Source organism: Fringilla coelebs, assembly GCF_963513975.1.
Source record: "Fringilla coelebs genome assembly, chromosome: 38".
NCBI classification, from domain to species: Eukaryota; Metazoa; Chordata; class Aves; order Passeriformes; family Fringillidae; genus Fringilla; species Fringilla coelebs.
In genome coordinates, this window is record NC_140064.1 from 636,296 (window position 1) to 651,448 (window position 15,153).

General features: G+C 56.7%; 2 protein-coding genes and 1 long non-coding RNA gene across 5 annotated transcripts in view; 1 reads left to right on the top strand and 2 right to left on the bottom strand.

Moving 5' to 3' along the window:
- The window catches only part of CHD3 (chromodomain helicase DNA binding protein 3), a 62,430-nt gene extending 55,841 nt beyond the window's left edge, over window positions 1–6,589 (bottom strand). The window contains exon 1 of one of the 2 annotated variants that reach the window (XM_084224441.1): window positions 5,060–6,589. In XM_084224441.1, the coding sequence (XP_084080567.1) occupies window positions 5,060–5,315 (256 nt within the window). In that variant the 5' untranslated portion in view covers window positions 5,316–6,589. The remainder of the gene's footprint in view (window positions 1–5,059) is intronic. The other variant, XM_084224442.1, reaches the window with a different exon arrangement.
- Window positions 6,590–12,056: 5,467 nt separating this feature from the next.
- NAA38 (N-alpha-acetyltransferase 38, NatC auxiliary subunit) lies at window positions 12,057–14,357 on the top strand. 2 transcript variants are annotated; one of them, XM_084224447.1, is made up of 3 exons: window positions 12,057–12,133; window positions 13,055–13,229; window positions 14,168–14,357. In XM_084224447.1, the coding sequence occupies exons 1-3, from the start codon at window positions 12,095–12,097 to the stop codon at window positions 14,260–14,262; spliced, it is 309 nt and encodes a 102-aa protein (XP_084080573.1). In that variant the 5' UTR covers window positions 12,057–12,094; the 3' UTR covers window positions 14,263–14,357. The 2 variants fall into 2 exon arrangements, with proteins under 2 accessions (XP_084080573.1, XP_084080572.1); XM_084224446.1 differs by having other exon boundaries at window positions 12,067–12,133; window positions 13,052–13,229.
- LOC311164827 lies at window positions 14,220–14,908 on the bottom strand. Its single transcript, XR_014616890.1, has 3 exons — window positions 14,411–14,908; window positions 14,351–14,370; window positions 14,220–14,290 (listed from the first exon to the last, which is right to left on the bottom strand). It is a non-coding gene; the product is annotated as an uncharacterized lncRNA (long non-coding RNA).
- Window positions 14,909–15,153: the final 245 nt, after the last annotated feature.

Sequence of the window (15,153 nt, forward strand, 5' to 3'; positions counted from 1 at the left end):
CCCAAACCATCACCTGGGGGTGTTGCCGGGGACACGCGGCCGCTGGCGGGGATGGGGCCGAGCCCCTGCGGGCCCGATCCTGCCATTTTTGGGGTGTTTTCCCCCCTTTTCACCCCCCAAATCCAACCCCCCCCCGGCCCCATCGGACATGCGCGGGGAGCCGGGGCGCGTTGGCAAAGCATCAACCAGAATTTTCCACACACGTGACGCTCCCACTCCCCGCACCTCGAGAAAAAGGGGGAAAAAACCGAAAAAACACCAAAAAAAAGCCCGCTCGGGGAAGAGGGGGCCGCGATCCTAAAGTAAACCCCCCCTCGAGTGGATGAGGGGAGAGAGAAATGAGGGGAAAATGGTGGAAATTGCAAATGAAACGGTGAAAGGAGGGGGGGGATAGGTGGAAAAATGGAAAAAATGTAGCAAAAACCACAATAAAAAAAAAAAAAAAAAAAAAGCAAAAAAAAAAAAAAAAAAAGGGGGAGTGATTCCGGCAAAGGGGAGGAAGGAGTTGGAACAAAGAAAGAGGGAGGGGAGCTCCAAAATGGGGGGAAAAGGGAAAAACTGGGGGAAGAGGCACAGCGGGGAGTGAGGCGCCGCTTCCCCCGGGCTGCAGGAATCCCCGATTTTGGGGTTTTTTGGGGTGTTTCCCCCCGGTTTTCCTGCTGCTCCTGGCGCTGGAGCAGCCGGCCAGGCCTTTGCTCAGGAACTTGGTGCCAAGTGTGGAAAATCTCAAGTTTAGGTTTGATTTTTTTGGGGGAGGGATTGTTTTTTAAGGGAAAATTCGGTCGGTTTGGGCGCTCCCCCCCAGCCCGGCTGCGGAGCTGCCGCGGTCTCGCCATTGTTCTCTGCTGGGATGGGCTGAAAACGGCAAAAATCGGGAAAAAAGGACAAAAAAACCCCTCAAACCAACAAGTTTCAGCTGTGGAGGAGGGGGAGGAGTTGGTTTCCCGCTGGGAAAATGGGGAAAAAGTGTTATTTCACCTCAAATCCGGGCAGAGAGGCCGGGCTGCTGCTGATCCGTGGGGGGGGGAAGGTTAAAAATGGGCAAAACTTCTGCTCTAGGGGGAGAAAGGTTGATAAAAATGGGGATTTGGGGGGTTAGGGGGAGGAAAAAGTGCAAAAAAAGGGGACTGGGGATGTTCTGAGAGGGAAAAGGATAAAAAATGGGGATTGGGGGTGTTTGGGGGAGGAAAAACGGTAAAAATGGGGATTTGGGGTGGTTGGAGGGGGGGAGGAAGTTTAAAAAAGTGAATTTAGGGATGGTTTGGGGGTGGCTGTGTGACCCACATTGGGTATTTGAGGAAAAATAATTCAGGAATTGGCCCAAAAGTGCAGAAAAAGCCAAAGGAAAAGGCCAGGGAAGCAGCAGAAGGTGAGATTTGCCCATTTCTGAGGGGTTTGGGGGAAAAAAAAGGAAGGTTAAAATCCAAATTTATTCATTTCTGAGCTTTTCTGGAAAAGAGGGAGCTCTAAAATCAGTGTGCCCATTTCTGAGCGTTTTGGAGGGGGTTAAAATCCAATTTTACCCCATTTTGAGCATTTTTGTGAGCTCTGTCATCCAGATGTAGCAATTCTTGAGCACTGTGGGGGGGAAAACTCCCAAATTTACTCATTTTTGAACAATTCTGGAGAAAAGCAGGAGTTTGAATTCCAAAATGATCCATTTCTAAGCTTTTCCAGAAACACAAATTGTTCTAAAAGCTGAATTTACTCATTCTTGGGAGCTCCAAAATCCACATTTACCCATTTCTGAGCATTTGGGGGCAAAAAAAAAGGAGGCTAAAATGCAAATTTCCCAAATTTTGGGCATTTCAGGGCCAAGGAAAAGGTTCCAGACCCAGAGTCACCCAATTTTTTGGGGAAAAGGGGGAAGTAACCCCCAAATTTACTAATTTCTGACCTTTTTAGGAAAAATAAAGCTTCTAAAATCTGAATTTATCCACTTCTGAGCCTTTTCAAAGCGAGTAGTTTCGCTTTAAAGCTGATTTTTTAACCAAACTCACCCCTCTGGGCTTTGAGATGCCTTTTCCCCTCATTACTTTGAAAAAAATCCAAGAAATTCAATTCAGAAGAGAAAAAAACCCTCCTAATTTCAGACAAAAATGGTCAGTTTTAGTGCCCCACTTGATGGAAAACCAGCAGTAAATGCGTTTGAACCCCCACACTGGGAATGAGCGTGTGAAAAATGGGAATTTTGGTGCTAAATGCTCTTTTTTTCCCATTTATAACCCACAGGAGGAGTTCTCAGGTGAAGGGATGGAGGCACCAAACCCCCCCTTGGGGCTGGAATTTGGGGTGAAGGCTCAGCTGAGTCACCAACACCCAGAGGTGGTGGTTGGTAAATAAAATAAATCCTGATAAAATGTGATAAAATGCAATAAAACAATAAAATCCCATGGAAGCGGCTCCCAGAGGGGACAATGGTGACGCCTGAGGCCATCTGAGGCCATGGGCACCCAAACACCTCAAAACGGGGTAAAACAAACGGGTCGGGGTCCTGGAAGGGGAGAAACAGCCCCCAGACACTTCAAAATGGGGTAAAACAAACAGGTCAGGGTCCTGGAAGGGGAGAAACAGCCCCCAGACACCTCAAAATGGGGTAAAACAACTGATCAGGGTCCTGGAAGGGGAGAAACAGCCCCTAAACACCTCAATATGGGGTAAAACAACTGATCAGGGTCCTGGAAGGGGAGAAACAGCCCCCAGACACCTGAATATTGGGTAAAAGAACTGATCAGGGTCCTGGAAGGGGAGAAACAACCCCTAAACACCTCAATATGGGGTAAAACAACTTATTCAGGTCCTGGAAGGGGAGAAACAGCCACCAGACACCTCAAAGAGGGCAAAACACCCCCCAAACACCTCAACATGGGGTGCAACAGCCAACCTGGGTCCTGGCAGGTACCTACAGCCCCCAACCGCTGGCAAAACAGCCACTCTGGGTCCTGTCAGATACACAGCAGCGCCCATCACCCCTCATGATGGGGTCAGCGCCCACTTTGGGTCCTGGCAGGGACACAGCAGGCCCTGTCATCCTCGCTGTGGGGTTCAACACCCACTTTGGGTCCTGGCAGGGCACTGCCGGCCCCCATCACGGGGTCAGCACCCACTTTGGGTCCTAGCAGGGGAATCCAGCCCCCATCACCCCTCATGATGGGGTCAGCACCCACTTTGGGTCCTGGCAGGGGACATCCAGCCCCCATCAAGGGGTCTGCACCCACTTTAGGTCCTGGCAGGGGACATTCAGTCCCCATCACCCCACATGATGGGGTCAGCACCCACTTTGGGTCCTGGCAGGGCACCACCAGCCCCCATCACGGGGTCAGCACCCACTGTGGGTCCTGGCAGGGCACTGCCGGCCCCCATCACGGGGTCAGCACCCACTTTGGGTCCTGGCAGGGCACAGCCGGCCCCCATCACAGGGTCAGCACCCACTTTGGGTCCTGGCAGGGGACATCCAGCCCCCGTCACCCCTCATGATGGGGTCAGCACCCACTTTGGGTCCTGGCAGGGGACATCCAGCCCCCGTCACCCCTCATGATGGGGTCAGCACCCACTTTGGGTCCTGGCAGGGCACTGCCAGCCCCCATCACCCCATATGATGGGGTCTGCACCCACTTTGGGTCCTGGCAGGGCACTGCCGGCCCCCATCACCCCAGGGCCGGGCTCCTGGCAGCACCGCGTCCCCTCAGGCCCGTTGTGCGGCGGGAGGTGTCCCCACACACGGGTGGCCGCACGGTGACACTCGCGGTGACACTCGCGGTTGTTTACAAACACCTCCCTTCCCTCACAGCCCACCCCCGGTGCGGCGGGAGGGAAGCGCTGAGGGGACAGAGGGGATCAGGGGGTCTCCGGTACCGGCGGGAAGCGCTGAGGGCATCGGGAGGCCTCGGGGTGGGGTCCCGGTACCGGCGGGAAGCGCTGAGGGGGAAGGAGGGGCTGAGGGGGTCTCCGGTACCGGCGGGAAGCGCTGAGGGGACAGCAGAGATCAGGGGGCTTAGGGGTCCCGGTACTTGCGGGAAGCTCCGGGAGGAGCTGAGGGGACCGGAGAAGGGGCTCAGGGGGTCTCCGGTACCGGCGGGAAGCGCTGAAGGGACAGTGGAGATCAGGGGGTCCCGGTATCAGCGGGAAGCGCTGAGGAGACCGGAGAAGGGGCTCAGGGGGTCCCGGTATCAGCGGGAAGCGCTGAGGAGACCGGAGAAGGGGCTCAGGGGGTCCCGGTATCGGCGGGAAGCTCTGAGGGGACAGCGGGGCTCGGGGAGCCTCGGTAGCTGTGGGCAGCCCCGGGAAGCTCTGAGGGAGTGAGTGGGGGCAGATCGGGGGTCTCGGTACTTGCGGGAAGCTCCGGGAAGAGCTGAGGGGGCAGCGGGGCTCGGTACCTGCGGGAAGATCTGAGGGGACAGGTGAGGATCGGGGGGTCTCGGTACCTGCGGGCGCCTCTGAGGGAGCGGGAAGGGGGAGCTCGGGGGGCGGCCCCGGGAAGCGCTGTGGGGCTCGAGTGGCGATGAGCTCGGGGGGATGCTCGGGGGGTCCCGGTATCCCCGGGAAGCTCTGAGGGGCTCGGCGTTCCCGGTAACTGCGGGAATCTCTGAGGGGTTCGGGGGTCACTCGGGGGGTCCCGGAGGTACCTCCGGGAATCTCTGAGGGAATCGGGGGCTGGGGGCACTCGGGGGTCTCAGCGGTGCCTCCGGGAAGCCCTGAGGGGCTCGGGGGATCCCAGCAGCTGCAAAAAGCTCTGAGGGGATCGAGGATGGGGGACACTCGGGGGTCTCAGCGGTACCTCCGGGGAGCTCTGAGGGAATCTGGGGGCAGCTCTGAGGGGGTCACCCGGGGGTCCCGACGGAACCTCCGGGAAGCTCTGAGGGGCTCGGGGCGGTCACTCGGGGGGTCCCGGCGGTACCTCCGGGAAGCTCTGAGGGGCTCGGGGCGGTCACTCGGGGGGTCCCGGCGGTACCTCCGGGAAGCTCTGAGGGGCTCGGGGCGGTCACTCGGGGGGTCCCGGCGGTACCTCCGGGAAGCTCTGAGGGGCTCGGGGCGGTCACTCGGGGGGTCCCGGCGGTACCTGCGGGCGCCTCCGGCGGCCCGGGCGCGGCGGGCGCGGGGGGCGGCGGCGGCGGCGGCGGGAGCGGGGCCGGGGCCGGCCCGGCGAAGATGTCGGGGGGCCCTCGGTGCCCGGCCAAGAGCGCGGCAGCGGCGGCGGCGGCGGCGTCTTCCTCCTCCTCTTCCTCGTCGTCCTCCTCGTCGTCGTCCTCCTCGTCCCCCTCGGACACCGCCATCTCCTCCTCCTCCTCATCGTCCTCCCTCAGCGGGGACGCCATGGCCGGGTGAGGGGCGGGGGGCCGGGGGGACCCTCGGCGTGCGCCGCTCCCACCGCCCCAAACCGCCCCCGCCGCTGAGGGTGGGGGGGGCTCGGCGTGAGGGGAAAGTGGGGAGGGGGCGGGACGGGGCGACCCCCCCCGGGCCGGGCCCGGCGGGGCCGCGCGGGGGGCGCGGGGGGGGCGGCGGCGATGGGTTGAAAAACGCCCGGATCGGTTAAAATCGCCTCAGGGCGCGGGAGGCGGCGGGCGGCGGGACGGCGCCGGCAGCGAAAATGGCCGCCCCGGGTGTAATTTTAAAATAAACCCCCCCCCAACACTCACACACACAAAAAAAAAAAAAAAAAGAGAAGAGGAGAAAAAAAAATAATAATAATAAAAAACACACCCCGGTAAAGGGGGGGGGGAAGGGGGAAAGGCGTAAAAAAATATGGAGGAGGGAGGGGTTAAAAATGAGGGAAAATGGGGAGGTGGTGCCCCCCCCCCCCCCTTTCTTGAGGGGAAAAAAAAGCGCAAAATGGCCGAATGAGGGTTTTTTTTTAAAGTTGCCCCACACGCACCTTAGGGGAGGAAGGAGGGTGAAAAAGAGGCGAAAAAAGGTTCAAAAACACACAAAAAAGCGACAAAACCCAACCCGCGAAAGGGGGAGGGGAATTAAGGAGAGGAAAAAAAAAATTAAAATTAATATTAAAAAAAAAACAACAAAAAAAGGAGGAAAGGGAAACGCTGAGGGAGAGAATGAAGGAAATAAAGGGGGGGATTGAAAAGGAGTTAAATTGGAGGGGAAAGGAAGGGTGAAATGAAAAAATGGGGTGGTGAAATGGAAAAGGGGAGGAAGGAGAGGGAAAAAGGGGTAAAAATCGACATGAAAATTTAAAATGGGGAAGGAATGGGAAGAAAAGGGGAGGAATCAAGTTTAAAATTGATATGGCAAAGGAGGAGAGTCAAAAATAAACATTAATATTTAAAAAGGGAAGGGAATGGAAAAAAAGATTAAAAATAAACAAAAAATAAAAAGGGCTGAAAAAGGCTAAAAACCAACATTAAAAAAAAAAGCGCCAAAAACCCCTTAAAAATCACCCGCGCGATGTAAAAAAAAAAAAAAAAATCAAAAACAAAACCCACGAAAAATCCTTAAAAACACCCCCCCAAAAAAAAAAACACAAAAAAATCAAAAAGCACGAAACCCCTCAAAAATAATAAATCCCAAAGCTTCCCCCACCCCGCCCCCCCCAGCCTTCGCCGCTACAGCCCGAGCAGGCGAATAATCCTCATCCTGCTCATTTTAGGGTCTTTTTGCTCAGTTTTGGGGCCTCATTAATGATATTTTCTTTTTTTTTTTTGCTTTTCTCCCCCTCCCGCAGATCCCGGCTCGGCGAGGGACAAATATTTGTGTGGCCCCAGCCGGGGGGGACCCGAAGCCGGAGATTTTTCTGCATAAAACAAAGATGGCTGCGGTAAATTATTTCTTTTTTTTTTTTTTTTTTCTGCCTTTTTTTTTTTTTTTCTTCTCTTTCTCCTTATTCTTCCCCCCCCCCCCCTCCCTCCCCTCCCCTCCTCACTCCCATAAAAATATTTCGGGGGGGGATTAATCAGTACTCATGCTCAGTGTGACATCAGCATAAATTGTTAAAGGTTAACTAGTTCCATACTCGTCACGCTTCCCTTTTTATTTTTTTAAAGGATTTTTACCCTTCCCCCCCCCTTTTTTTTTCGCCCATTCCTCCCCCCTCCCTCGGTGATTTTAAACACGCAGTAAAAAAAAAAAAAAATTAAAAAGCAAATTTTTTTAATTTTTTTTTGTTCTTTCTCCCTCCCTCCTCGACTTTGAAATACTTGGGAAGGGAGTGGTTTGGTGGGTTGGGTTTTGGGGTTGTTGGGTTTTTTTTTTCCTTTTGGTTTTTTTTTTTTTTCTTTTTTTGGAGTTTCTTTAAGGCTGCAGGGAGGAAGAACAAAAAAAAAGGGGGGGGGTTATAAGGATTAAAAAAAAAAAAAGATTGAGGAAGGGGTTGGAAAGATGGAGGTGGGATTAAAAAAGGTTGAGAAAGATTGAAAAGGAATAAAAAGATTGAAAAGGAATAAAAAGATTGAAAAGGGGGAAAGATTAAAAAGGGGGGGAATTGGAAAAGGAAAAAAATTTAAAAGGGGAAGAGATTAAAAAGGGGAAAATCGTGGAAAAGGAAAAAAATTGGAAAATGGAAAAAAGATTGAAAAGGGAAAAACTGAAAAGGGAAAAAATGATTAAAAAGAGGGGAAAAGATTGGAAAAGGGAAGAAATTTGAAAAGGAATAAAAAAATACTGAGAAAGGGAAAAGGATTTTAAAAAATGAAAAAAGAAAAATGTTGAGAAAGGAACAAATGGTTAGAAAAGAGAAAATGTTGGAAAAAAATTTTAAAGGATGGGAAAAGGTAAAAAGATGAAAAAGGAAAAAATTATAAAGGGAAGAAATTGAAAAAGGAAAAAAATAGGAAAAAAGGGTGAAAATGGAAAAATATTTAAAAGAATGAAAGTTTTAAAATGTTGAAATTGAGAAAAATATTCAAAAATGAATAAAAGTTAATAAAAATATTGAAAAGTGGAGAAATATTAAAAAGGAAAAACCCTTAAGAACAAAAAAGGATGGAAAGAGAAAAATATTTTTAATTGAAAAAAGTTTGGAAAAGGGGAAGAATAAAAGGAAAAAAGGATGGAAAAACGGGGGAAATGAAAGAAAATTAAAATGTAAGAAACAAAAAAAAAAATTCAAAATTTGAAAAAGGAAAAGAAGAATCAAAAAAGGGGGGAAAGCCTGAAAAAAGGGGAAAAGTATTAAAGGGGGAGATAAAAATGGAAAAAAAGATTCAGAAGAGGGAAAAATAGTAAAAATAGGAAAAATGCTTTAGAAAAGGGAAAATGTTTAAAAAGTGGGCAAGAATCAGAAATGGAAAAGATTTGGAAAAAGTTAAAGAGATGGAAAAAAATTTTAAAAAGAAAAGTGTTAAAGGAAGGGGGGGAAAGGATTGAGAAAAGGAGAAATTAGGAAAAGGGGAGAAAAAAAGATGAAAAATAAAAAATATTTTAAAAAGGGGAAGGGGGGGAATTAAAAAAGGAGAAAGAAAATATTAAAAAGGGGAGAAAAAAGTTCCCCCAAATCCTCACCCCCAAAAAACCCAGAGGTGAACTGGGTGAATTTGTTCTCAGTGTTGGTTTTTAGGGGGTTAAATTGCCCAAAATGCTCCAAAATCACCCCAAAACCCCCAGGCTGTGCCTGCCCCTCCCCCACTGCTGGGGTTTGCTGCCTTTTTTTTTCTTCCCTTTCCTTTTTTGGGCCTTTTTTGCCCCAAAACTCTGGGCTTGATCCCTTGGGGCAGCAGAGGAACCCCCCAGCAGCTGATTTTACCCCAAAACGGGGTAAAAACCACTCCAAGTTTGGGGCTTTTACCCTATTTGGGTTTTTTTTACCCAAAAGTTGCTCCTGGTTGTTGTTACCCAGCACCAGGAACCCCCAGGGGCCCCAAAATCCACTCAGAACCTCGTGGGACACCCCGAGAACCCCAAAATTCCACCCAAAATCCACCCAAAACTTGGTGGGACACCACGAGAACCCCAAAATTCCACCCAAATTCCACCCAAAACTTGGTGGGACACCACGAGAACCCCAAAATTCCACCCAAATTCCACCCAAAACTTGGTGTGACACCACGAGAACCCCAAAATTCCACCCAAAACTTGGTGTGACACCAAAAGAAACCCAAAATTCCACCCAAACTCCACCCAAAACTTGGTGTGATGCCATGAGAACCCCAAATCCTCAAAAATTCCACCCAAAACTTGGTGTGACACCACGAGAAACCCCAAAATTCCACCCCAAATCCACCCAAAACTTGGTGTGACACCATGAGAACCCCAAAATCCACCCAAAACTTGGTGGGACACCACGAGAAACCCAAAATTCCCCCAAAATCCACCCAAAACTTGGTGGGACACCACGAGAACCCCAAATCCACCCAAATTCTCCCCAAAACTTGGTGTGATGCCATTAGAACCCCAAAATTCCACTCAAAATCCACCCAAAACTTGGTGTGACACCACGAGAAACCCAAAATTCCACCCAAAATCCACCCAAAACTTGGTGTGACACCACGAGAAACCCCAAAATTCCACCCAGAACCTCGTGGGACACCACGAGAACCCCAAATCCTCACAAAATCCACCCAAAATTTGGTGTGACACCACGAGAACCCCAAAATTCCACTCAAAATCCACCCAAAATTTGGTGTGACACCACGAGAACCCCAAAATTCCACCCAAAATCCACCCAAAACTTGGTGTGACACCACAAGAACCCCAAAATTCCACCCAAAATCCACCCAAAACTTGGTGTGACACCAGGAGAACCCCAAATCCTCACAAATTCTCCCCAAACCCTCGTGTGACACCACAAGAACCCCAAATTCTCCTCCCAAAACCTGGTGTGACACCCCCAGAACCCCCAAATCCCCCCAAATTGTCCCCAAACCCTCGTGTGACACCCCCAGAACCCCAAAATGTCCCCAAAGCCTCGTGTGACACCCCCAGAACCCCAAAATGTCCCCAAAGCCTCGTGTGACACCCCCAGAACCCCAAAATCCCCCCAAATTGTCCCCAAACCCTCGTGTGACACCCCCAGAACCCCAAATGTCCCCAAACCCTCGTGTGACACCCCCAGAACCCCCAAATCCCCCAAAATGTCCCCAAAGCCTCGTGTGACACCCCCAGAACCCCAAACTGTCCCCAAACCCTCGTGTGACACCCCCAGAAGCCCCAAACCCCAGAGGTGACATTTTTGGGGGCTGTTGGTGGCTTTTGTCACCCCGAGCCCTCCCCCAGGGACACTTTTGGGGCGTTTTGCTCCTTTTTGCCCATTTTCCCTCTGTTTGGTGCCTCTGCTGCTCCTCGGAGCCCCGAGGCCACCCCGGTGTCACCGGGGGTGTCACCCGGCCATCCCCGGGTCACTGTCACACCCCCGGGAGGGTGGCACCGTCCCACGTGGTGTCACCGCGGTGTCACCAGGTCAGGAGGTGACGGTGCCACCGCTGCCCGTGTCCCGATGGGGACGGTGACAACAGCGCCGTGGGGACAGCGGGGACAGCCGGGGAGAGCGGGACAGGGACAAGGGGACAGGGAGTGGGGACAGGGAGAGGGGACACTGGGGACGGGGACAGGGGACAGGGACAAGGGACAGTGGGGACAGGGAGAGGGGACAGGGAGAGGGGACACTGGGGACGGGGACAGGGGACAGGGATGGGGACAGGGGATGGGACAGGGACAAGGAAGGGACAGCGGGGACAAGGAGAGGGGACACTGGAGACATGGGATGGAGACAGGGACGGGATGGGGACACTGGGGACAGGGGATGGGGACAGGGACGGGATGGGGACACTGGGGACAGGGGATGGGGACAGGGGACAGGGATGGGGACACTGGGGACAGGGAGAGGGGACACTGGGGATAGGGGATGGGGACACTGGGGGACAGGGATGGGGACAAGGTTGGGGGACATTGGGGACAGGGAGAGGGGATTGGGGATGGGGATGGGGGACAGGGGATGGGGACAGGGGATGGGGACAGGGACAGGGATGGGGACAGGGACAGGGGATGGGGGACATTGGGGACAGGAATGGCTACAGGGACTGGGACAGGGGACCAGAGATGGGGACGAGGTTGGGGGACATTGGGGACAGGGGACATCGGGGACAGGGAGAGGGGACAGGAGATGGGGACAGGGATGGGGACAGATAAGATGGGCAGGTGGACACACAGACAGGTGACGTGGACAGGTGACAAGGACAGCCAGACACAGACAGATGCACGGACAGGTGACACAGACAGACACAGGGACAGGTGACACAGGGACAGCTGTGGGGACACCGTGACCCCTCCCAGGTAGGCCAGGTCAGCGCTGGGGACAGCTCCCGTGTCCCAGGTGACAGTGCCATGGGCTGTCACCTCCTGGGAAACACCCCTGGGGACACCAAAAGCCACCCCTGGGGGGACAGGACACCGCAGCCGTGGGTGACACAGGGCGGGGACCCCCCATTGTCACCAGGGGAGTGTCCCCAAAGGGTGTCCCCGAGTGTGTCCCCTCCCCCAAGCTCCGCCGCGCCTTCTTTGGACCAAATCCGATTTATTTGGGCTCCAAAAAGTCACAATTGGCCCCCAAAATTGGGGCCAGAGGGACCCACCCAGACAAGGGGGGACCCCAAAACTTGGGGGGGGGGGTCCTGGTGACCCCCAATGGGGGGGGGGCTTAGCCCCAAATTTGGGGGGGGTCGAGGATCCCCCATCACCTCTGGGGGTGACGTCATTACCCGCGGCCTGCAGGAGGAGGGGGCGCGCCTGGGTTGGGGGGGGTCACGGAGGGGAGACCCCCCCCCCCCAAAAAGGGGAATCCCCGGCTCCCCACGGCCCCCCCTGAGCCCCCCCAGCCCCTCAGGGCCCCCCCAGCCCCTCAGGGCCCCCCCAGCCCCTCAGGGCCCCCCCGCACCTCGGGGCCGCTCAGGCCGGGCCCGGGGCCGCCGCCGAGCCCGCGCCGCCCGTGGCCATGGCAACGCCGCCGGAAATCCCGGCCCTGCGCGCCGCGGGGCGAGCTGGGAAGCGTAGTCCTTGGTTTTATTCTATTACCGAGCGGTGCATGCTGGGAGATGTAGTCACGGCTCTGCAGCGACTCTCGCTGCCGCGCGGCGCGCTGTGCACACCGGGAGTTGTAGTCCGTAGCTCCGCCCCCTTGGCCGCGCCAGCGCTGCCGGGAAGCGGCGCCATCATGGCGGATCCGCCGGAGGAGGCGGGGGGCGGCCCGGCCGTGAGTGGGGGGCTCTGCAGGGGAATCGGGGGGAATTTGGGGGGGCTGGGAGGGCGGGGGGCGGCACGGCTGCCCAGTGGATCCTGGGGGGACCGGAGGAGGAGCTGAGCGGGGATCTGGAGGCCGTGGGGGGCGGTGCAGGGTCCTGAGGGGAGATTCGGGGGGCTCTGAGGGCTGGGGGAGCTGGGGGGGGTCTGGGTGGGACAGGGGGCTCGGTAGGGTCGGGGGGGCGCTGTGAGAACCGGGGGGGTTGTGCGGGTATGGAGGGTGTTCGGGGGGGGTTGTGGGGGTGTCTGGGGGTTTATGGGGGAACCTCAGAGGGCTGGGGGGGGCCATAGGGGCTGGGGGAGGTTTTGGGGCTGGGGGAGATTGGGGGGGCTCTGAGGGATGGGGGAGATTGGGGGGGGCATAGGGGCTGGGGGAGATTTTGGGGCTGGGGGAGATTGGGGGGGCCATAGGGGCTGGAGGAGGTTTTGGGGCTGGGGGAGATTGGGGGGGCTCTGAGGGCTGGGGGAGATGGGGGGGGGCCATAGGGGCTGGGGGAGGTTTTGGGGCTGGGGGAGATTGGGGGGGCTCTGAGGGCTGGGGGAGGTTTTGGGGCTGGGGGAGATTGGGGGGGCTCTGAGGGCTGGGGGAGATTTTGGGGCTGGGGGAGATTGGGGGGGCCATTGGGGCTGGGAGAGATTTTGGGGCTGGGGCAGATTGGGGGGGCTCTGAGGGCTGGGGGAGGTTTTGGGGCTGGGGGAGATTGGGGGGGCCATAGGGGCTGGGGAAGGTTTGGGGCTGGGGGAGGTTTTGGGGGGTTCCCATAGGTGCTGGGAAGGTTTTTTGGGGCCGGGGTCCCCGCAGTCCTTCCCAGCCCCACGCCGGCGGCTCGGGGGATGGGGGGGGGTCCCAGCCGTTGTCCCCCCTCCCCAGCAGGCCGGGCCGGGGGTCGCGGGCCCCCCCCGGGGGCGGCAGCGGCTGGAGGCGCTGCTGAACCGCAGCCTCCGCATCCGCATGTCGGACGGGCGGACCCTGGTGGGAGCGTTCCTGTGCACCGACCGCCAGAGCAACGTCATCCTGGGCTCGGCGCAGGAGTTCCTCAAGGCCGCAGGTTCGGGGGGGTCCTGGGGGGAGATTTGGGGGGTCCTGGGGGGGTTTTGGGGTGTTCTGGGGGTTTGAGGGGGTGGGAGCGTTCCCAAGCTCTCAACGTGATCCTGGGCTCGACACGGGAGTTTCTCAAGGCTGCGGGTTTTGGGGGGCTTAGGGGGCTTGTGGGGGGTCCTGGGGAAGGTTTTGGGGGGTCCTGGGGGAGTTTTGGGGGGGCTGGGGGCAGTTTTGGGGGTCTGAGGGGGTGGGAGCATTCCCAAGCTCTGACTGTGGGAGCAATGCGATCCTGGGCTCGGTGCAGGAGTTCCTCAAGGCTGCGGGTCCGGGGGGGTCCTGGGGGGAGTTTTGGGGGGTCCTGAGGGAGTTTTGGGGGGGCTTTGGGGTGTTCTGGGGGTCTGAGAGGGGTGGGAGCGTTCCCAAGCTCTGACTGCCAGAGCAACTCCTGAAGGCAGCAGGTTTGGGGGGTCTGGGGGGGGATCCTGAGAGAGTTTTGGGGGTCTTGGGGCAGTTTTGGGGGTCTTGGGGCAGTTTTGGGGGTCTTGGGGCAGTTTTTTGGGGTTTGGGGGCAGTTTGGGGGGTCTGAGGGGGGTGGGAGCGTTCCTGTGCACAGAGCAATGTGATCCTGGGGTCAGCACAGGAGCTTGTCAAGGGCGCAGGTCTGGGGGGATCTGGGGGTCCTGGGGCAGTTTTGGGGGGGTTTAGGGGGAGTTTGGGGGGTCCTGGGGCAGTTTTGGGGGAGTTTGGGGGGTCCTGGGGCAGTTTTGGGGCATCCTGGAGGAGTTTTGGGGGTGTTCTGGGGGGTTTTGGCGTTCCTGAGCTCCTGGGATTCCACCAGGAATTCCTGAAGGCTGCGGGTCTGGGGGGGCTTGGGGGGTTTTGGGTTTTTTTAGGGGGTGTTTGGGGTTTTTTGGGGGGTTCTGAGCCCTTTTCTCCCCTCTCCAGACGCGTTCCCAGGCAGTGAACCCCGAGTTCTGGGGCTGGCCATGGTCCCCGGCCACCACATCGTGTCCATCGAGGTGGAGCCCCCCTACCCCTGAGGGACCCCCGGATGGACCCCAAAAACGCCTGAGGGACCCCAAAAACGCCTGAGAGACCCCAGAACCACCTGATGGACCCCAAAACCACCTGAGAGACCCCAAAAACAACTGATGAACCCCAAAACCACCTGAGAGACCCCAAAACCGCCTGAGAGACCCCAGAACCACCTGATGGACCCCTGGATGGACCCCAAAACCCTGATGGACCCCCAGATGGGACCCCTCCCCACACCTGATGGACCCCCAAGTTCTGGGACAGACCCCGCCCCCTCAAATCCATTTGGGGCCCCCCCAAGACTTTGAGACCCCCCCCAGTGCCTGGGACCACCCCCCCAAAATGTCCCTGGGGGTTTGGGGGTCCCCATTAAAGCCCCCCCTTGGTGACGCTGTCCCCGTGTGACGCTCGTGGGTGTCCCCATCCCCCTCCCCCCAAATTCCTGCCCCTCCCCCATTTCCTGAGCCCCCCACCCAAATTCCTGCCCCTCCCCCATTTCCTGAGCCCCCCACCCAAATTCCTGCCCCCCCCCCCCACCCCGAACCTCCTGACCCCTCGGCGCCCCTCCCCCCACTCTCCTGGACCCCTCCCCCCTCCCCAAATTCCCGCCCCTCCCCCACGGAGCCGTCGGGCTTTGCCATTAATTTAATCTCAGGTACAAAATAGCTTCTGGGGGGGGGAGGGGAGGGGGGCACCCGCCCCTCCCCCACCCCCACAAACACCGGGGGTCCCGGCGGGAGGGGGAGGGGAAGGGGGGGAGGGGGACACGGGGGTGGGGGGAGGGGCGGGGCGGCCGCAGGGCCCAGCACCATGATGGGGGTGGGGGCGGGGCGAGGGGGGGTGACAACCCTCCCCTCCCCCCACAAAGGTCAGGGGTCACCGGGTGACGGGGACAA